The 6,865-nt window shown below is 33.0% G+C and overlaps 1 protein-coding gene and 1 long non-coding RNA gene across 3 annotated transcripts; both read right to left on the bottom strand.

Annotated features, from left to right (window-relative positions):
- Window positions 1,783-2,667, bottom strand: LOC109339021. Its single transcript, XR_002106613.1, has 2 exons — window positions 2,221-2,667; window positions 1,783-2,158 (listed from the first exon to the last, which is right to left on the bottom strand). It is a non-coding gene; the product is annotated as an uncharacterized LOC109339021 (long non-coding RNA).
- On the bottom strand, window positions 3,802-6,611 carry LOC109339008 (selT-like protein). 2 transcript variants are annotated; one of them, XR_002106612.1, is made up of 5 exons: window positions 6,354-6,611; window positions 6,174-6,256; window positions 5,132-5,450; window positions 3,904-4,117; window positions 3,802-3,872 (listed from the first exon to the last, which is right to left on the bottom strand). XR_002106612.1 is itself a non-coding variant. In XM_019576375.1 (4 exons), the coding sequence occupies exons 1-4, from the start codon at window positions 6,522-6,524 to the stop codon at window positions 3,998-4,000; spliced, it is 693 nt and encodes a 230-aa protein (XP_019431920.1). In that variant the 5' UTR covers window positions 6,525-6,611; the 3' UTR covers window positions 3,802-3,997. The 2 variants fall into 2 exon arrangements, 1 of the variants encoding a protein (XP_019431920.1); XM_019576375.1 differs by having other exon boundaries at window positions 3,802-4,117.

Genomic DNA, 6,865 nt, shown 5'->3' with positions numbered 1-6,865 from the left:
AAATTACATCATAATAAAAGTTACATGATTTACCTTTGTATATAGTATAGAAATGGATATATGAGTTGTTTATCATAGACTTGTTCTAAATAAAATATGCTAACTAGTTAATCATTCATCTCTTTATAATTATATTTATATAAAACATTGTTTTTTTTGGAAAATATTCTTTTGACTTTTAGGCAAGATATAAAGTTTACGGTCATTACAAACATGAAAGTATAATCTTCCACATGTTTAAATGATCGAGAAATTGACAGAAATGGTGTAGTTTTGAGATTTAATTTGCAAATTTTGAGATTTAATTTGTAATAACATTATTTTTCGTAGTAAAAAATATAATTTATATCTTAATATTATAAAATACATTATTATATTATCAAACAACCAAATATATTTTGATCCAATACATTTCAAATGTGAATGATTATATTCTAGAATATATATATATTATTTGAATGACTTATTTTGACACATTACATTTATCATAAAATAAAATAACTTTTCTCCAAAAATGGTAAATTACAAACTATTTCTAATACCTACATAAATTATGTTCAAATTTATTGTCTTACTGTTTTATGCCATTACTAAGGAGAAAGGTTATTTTCCACCGTTCAAAATCCAACTGGACCAGGCTAATTAGAGGTAACTCAGAATAACCTGGACCAATGACCCTGACGGTTTCCATAACTTAAAACAATTCTCAAAAGGAGAAAGGTCTAGTTAAAGGGAATAATGGCCGAGAATGGTTATATGTGAATATTGGTGGAAGTGGAGGCACTTGTTGGTGGTCACCCTGTCGGTGAGATGGGTTAGGAAGGAATTTAGGTCTACAATATGAAGCACATTTACGTAAATAAGAGTAGAAACAAAAAAACAGCAACAGTGCCCAGGATTACTATTAGGTTGTTTACAAACATGATGTATACTTGGGCTGGGTATTCCCTGAGTACGGTAATTGAGCATGTTTCTCACGGGTAGTTTTTATTTCATGATGTTACATGGTTCAAACTTTACTGACTTGATATCTGACAAATCTATGCGCGATAAATGTAAATCTACCACTTCCACGACTTACGAGAAACACTTCAAAAAGCACCAAGATACAATTGTTATTTTTTATATTCCGAATGTAGTAATCTCATTTTCAACTTTGCACTGCATTTTAATTAAGGCTACAACATTCATAGGTACGTTGTTTGTGTAAATGTTTCGTTTACGTAATATGCGGAATTAATAACTTCCAAATAGGAATGCATTTCTCTGATGGCGATTTTTTTGGTAATTAAAATTAACCACATGAAATTGTCCCATCAGCGGTGTTCCTTCTGCATACCCTTAAGGCCTTAACACTCAAGACTGTTTAAATTTATCAATACAACAGTATTAGCTCCAACCTATGGATCATAGTTCAACTTCATGAGGAAAATTTAAAGGATGCAACATTTTTTACATTGTAAATATTCATATAAAATTGTTTAACTCATAATTCGAGGGATTTATATCGATTTTATATAAATACTCACATCATCAGTATGGAAAATTTATTCTCATCCACAGCATTATTGCTGTGTAGGAAGGTGTCCTAAGATTTTTCCAATTTCATCATCTGATGCAACAAAACAGAGCATCATGTAAAATAAAAGAAATAAAAAAACGAAACACGGGTCATACAATATCACAATATCAAATAATCACCAAAAACAGTAGTTTAAAATAACACTTATTCCTTCAAAAGCAGGAATATACCATGAACCAATTTGAAGATAACAACATTCAACAAGGTAGATTCAGAGGCATATAAAACGATTTAACTTCACTAAATTATCTCAGATCAAGTGTTGGATTATATTTTTGCATCATCCCTATCTACCAAACCACAACACTACAAAATAAAACAGGACCAAAATAACTAAACTAGAAAATCAATCTCATAAATTCAGATCTTAATAAAAAACAATAATATGAAGAAAAAACATTAGAGGAATTTAGTACCCCGACGTCCTAATACAGCACACAAATTGCAGCATTGGATAGCGAGGGGAACAAATTTATCGGCTTCAATAAAAACTTTACTAAACACATTTATATAAGTGGAAGCAAAACCTCATTGATATTGAAGCCTTTTTTCAAACATTAAACGAATTTAGAACAACTATTCAAAAAAAACATGAACTAAAAAATTATAGTAGAACAAAAAATGCAGTTAAAATGAACAAAAAATGAAAATTATAAAACTGAGGTAGCGTCAATGAACTCAGTCCCTTAGATGTTCAAAATGTTTGCGATCATGGCCGCAATTCATTACAGGTCTGTAGACTCATCACAGTTCAAAATATGACACAACCAGTAACAAAATCATTGAGAAAACGGAAATAAATAAATAAATAAAAATATATCTTTGAAAATTTAAAACAAATTTAGCTGCTCCTTTGTTCTCCGAAAGCAACATGAAGGAGTTGCAGGGAGATTATATAAAAGAACAACACAAATTAATTTGGCTTCAAGGGAACGAGTTGAATGGGAATTGAATAGATCCGCACCAACCAGATAGAGAAGCATAGTATGAAATCGAATTTCAATAAGCTAAATGTGAAGAATAACAAACCAAAATTTTCGAAACCCTAATTTCAGAAAACCCTAGTTTGAGCCGCAGAGGCGAATAAGAGACTTACCAGTTTGGATGTAGGAGTAGTGGTTTACTTGGTTTTATATAGAACTAATGGTTCATTATCGGATGGTTAAGATGAGATGATTTTGATCGAGTGGTTCATATCGTTTTTCTATGAAAATGGTATGTTTTCTGTTAGCACAAACCAGCCCAGCCCAAGCCCATGTAATCATTTTATGGTCCGATAAAAACAAATTTGAGAATTTAAGACTAATAAAATTTAGCTATATAATAAAAAATAAAGTAATTGCTGATTTGATTCTTTTATCTATTTGTTAGTTGTATTAATCTACTGCAATATTGAATTGAAAATAAAAGTAAAACGGCATCATTTGAAATGAGCTAGTATCTACCCCCAATTCAATATAAAGTGTATTGTAATATTTTCTCAGTAAAAGTAAAGTATGAATCTTAAAAGGTGAGGTATATATTCGTATGAAAATCTAACATTCATTCTTAGCGGTGGTGGTTCATGGTGTGTATTGCCTCATTGCTTTGTTTGTTACTTACCTGATAGCTTATTCCTTGGCAATTTACTGCGTTATCAATTGCCATGAAGTATATTTAATTGGATAATTTTGGAGAACATATTTCAAAAGCCAGTGATCCGCAAGGGATGAATTTCAGTTTACTGAACTGCAAAGAGTATCTATCTAGTTCATGGTGTTTGGTACATGTTCAATTTGGTTAAAACAGTGGCAATAGAAATTAGGCTACTCTACTGTGGAGCTGGTTTGAAGATAAGGCAATAAATTTGTTGCATCTCATATAATGATCATCGATGGATAAACTTTCATTTTTATAACTACTCACCAAAGGTATGACCTCATTACAGTAATATTGTCTATCAACAGATTCTTTAGAAAAGTTTGTATCCTTCAAATCACATTCGCTTAATTTTGCTTTAACTCACAAAAACATATCACATGATTTCGTTACTTTGTCTGTTTAACCTTTTTGGCCCTTCACGATTGACTTTATTACAATAACTTGATATATTCATACATTTCTAGAACACGTGGTTTAGGGCAGGGGTCTACTTAGAGTGAGTAAAGTAGCCTTAGTTACCAATTGATTATCCTTCAAATTTTATAATAACAAAAGATCATATGTTGAGGATAGAATGTGAGTATAAGTCTACCACAAGAATAAATTAACTTCCATTGTCTTCAGTAGGTTACTAGGTTCTTTCAATACAAAAAACTCATGTTCCAGTGTGTAAACAGCTGGAAACCTTATAACATGATGTTCTTATGATGTGTCTGTATAGCAGCACCCAATTCACGAAGCAATGGCAGGTCCAATTGCATCATTCATGTCTGGTCAATGCAAGACTCCTTCTCCATGAAACCCAGCAAGTCTAGACTTTGCCATCCTTCTGCTGATCAGATCCTTTAACTCTAACTCTCCCGGAAACCTTCCCTCCTTCAGTTTAGAGAACAACTTCAAAGGGCACAAGAGTTTAAAGGGGTTAATAAGAAATTCAAAAGCATTCAAGATGCAACATATTTACCTTGACCTTTTAACCACCATCATATAAATCTAGAGTCAGACAGGGCGTCGTGAGGAAAAAGGGATTCAAAATTTGGTTAAGCAATTTTAAGCAGAATGAGTAAAATGCAAAAACCACCTACAACCTATATGCCATTTTCAGAAAGAAAAGGCCCATGTAGTTCATGATTCAAACACTGTATATAACCATTGAGACAATATGTGAAAGAATAGTTCATTAATACAAATAAACCTAACGGTAATGAACCACCAAATTACATACTTTTAAACAATGAAGCCAATAAACCCAATAATTAAAATATAATGCCGCTAAACCAAATACATGATGAGTTAAAAATAATGTAGAAAACTGCCCCCTCCGACTACCCTGAAAGGCAAGCTGATATAATGGTAATCTGAAAGTAAATGTTCCCAACTACAAAGGTTGAAAGAAGAACTTCATGGGGAGGCATTATTTGGCAATTAGTACAATGCAACAAAGATGTTTATCATTTTGATGGAGTTTACGTCAGGCCCCCATTCCTAAGTCTGCCCACAATTTCAAAGTAAGATCTTGTTGCAGGCATCCTAAACTAGATTTTGGTTGTTAAATACATCACCCAATGCAAACGGCATTCAATAATAAACAAAGAGCCCTACATGAAGAAAGAATGTAAGAATGAAACCGGTTGTGCCAAAATTAATGATAGCGCTAAGATAACTTAGGATAGCAATTAAGATTTTCCTATGAATACCCAGCTAACTGGAAAAATAATGTGAAGTGGTAAAAACGTTGATAGAGCTAGTCATGCGAGACACCTATCCAATAATGTCTGACTGATGTGCTCACAAAGTGTAAAGAAATCATAATAAAACTTGCTTTCGCTGGAGATAAAGATCAGACGTTCAATAGCAAAGAATATTACTACAAGATTAGCTAATAAAACATGGAAATAAGGTACCAACCGGTTCACCATTGAAGTAAACTTCAAATGCACCAGAGCTGTGTAAGAATGACTGCAAAGAATTCCCAAGAAGCCAGGTACTGGCAATGGTCCCAAACTTATTAGCACGCAGGCTGTAATACCAAGGAGGGGGTGCAACAAAACCCAACATTGGGAAAATATGTTCCCCTCCAATCACAACCCCCATAATACCAAATTGCAGAACCGGAACCACTTTGCTTAGAAGACGCTTAGGAAGCGGTGGGGGGTAATTTGCGAGAACAACCTCAGTTCCAGGAAAAGCAATTTCCAACATATTCTTCATTGTTACTGCTGTTCCCCTACATCAAACACAATGAAACAATAAGAAAAGACAAAGATTTTGAATAACACTTCTATGACTAACTTCTGATAATCCAAAACACCTAAACTATGAACAGGAACAGATCCACGAAGGGATAATGGGATATAGAGGGAACTACAGTATAAAATTCTATTACATTGCTTTGCCATGATAGTGTATATTGTGTAATGTGAAACAATAATAGAACTCAAAAAGAAATAAAAACACATTTACATACCTAATCAAACAAATAAACTGTTAAATGTCAAAAGAAGTGAAAGACAAGAAAGACTAAATTACTAACAGTTATGCAGACTCGACCTCTTCTTTAAATGCTTAATGAAATACGAATAATATAAATGAATTGCACTTAATGGTTAGAGTGCAAGTGCTGTGCTTCATCCAAGCACATGCTCGCCTCTCCTACCTCCATCCCTAGCTATGAAGCACCAATACTTCAATTACAGGTGTCAAATAGGTATCATATTAGACACTTTACGGTTATTTTGATACAAATATAAATGGGATACCACACAGTGACTAGATAAATAATAGTATTTTATTGCGTAATGACTAAAGCTGACTTATGAAACACTTAAACATTTGGGATACCACACAGTGACTTATCGCAATTCACACACCAGTTAGGTAAAATAGTGAAAATTAATTCCCCTGATGGGGAGAAATCAAAAGAGATAGTTAGGGTAAAAAAATAATATACTTGTAGGAGCATGAAGAGCAGAAATTAATGTTGACAATGTTGCCGATACCAACACCTCCTCCAATATGAGCAGCGCTGGGATTCTATTGAATTGATTCAGACACACAGAGAAACATAGAACAATGACATAATTAATTTATGAATAGTAAAAGGGAGATCGAAATTGAAATTACACAATACCTGAGATGGGAAATCGTGGACGGTTACAGGGTCAACTTGATGGTGGTGGTGATGGTGGTGGTGGGAGGGTTTAGTCGCCGGAGGTGGCGGAGAAATGGTGAAGAGTGATAAGATATCGGAAAAGAAGAGGAAGAGTGGCAAACCCACCAAAACGTACTGTACTCGATCCATCGCTATGATTCTTCTCTAACTTGAATCGAAGGATCTCTTCTTTTTATTTGCGGGGCTTGCGTTTGAGAGGAACCAATTCTCTCTTTTTTATAACTAAATAAATAAATACACACTTTTTATCTCAATAATTAGTTTAATATCTAAAATAAAGTCATTCACTTCTTATATTAATTTTTCAAGTACTACATGTATAATTTTCATCTCTTTATAAACTAAAGTAAGGATATACTCTATTCACTTTCAATTAGTCGCTTAAAAAAAAGAAACGGGGTGAAGCAAAAGAATTATAACTTATCCTTCCAATTTTTCATAAATTTATTCATAAAACATTTTGGTCAAAT

Source organism: Lupinus angustifolius, chromosome LG02, assembly GCF_001865875.1.
Source record: "Lupinus angustifolius cultivar Tanjil chromosome LG02, LupAngTanjil_v1.0, whole genome shotgun sequence".
Classification (NCBI taxonomy): domain Eukaryota; kingdom Viridiplantae; phylum Streptophyta; class Magnoliopsida; order Fabales; family Fabaceae; genus Lupinus; species Lupinus angustifolius.
Note: the sequence above shows the minus strand (reverse complement) of the source record. Positions and strands in the feature narration are given on the sequence as shown.

Bases quoted from the DNA above. Each gene is read 5' to 3' on its own strand.
- LOC109339008 (XM_019576375.1), bottom strand. From the start codon at position 6,524: ATGGATCGAGTACAGTACGTTTTGGTGGGTTTGCCACTCTTCCTCTTC. The intron at 5,451-6,173 runs GTATATTATTTT...TGTTTGATGTAG, and splicing joins TGCTCTTCATGCTCCTACAA to GGGAACAGCAGTAACAATGA. The intron at 4,118-5,131 runs GTTGGTACCTTA...TGCCCTTTGAAG, and splicing joins TTTACTTCAATGGTGAACCG to TTGTTCTCTAAACTGAAGGA.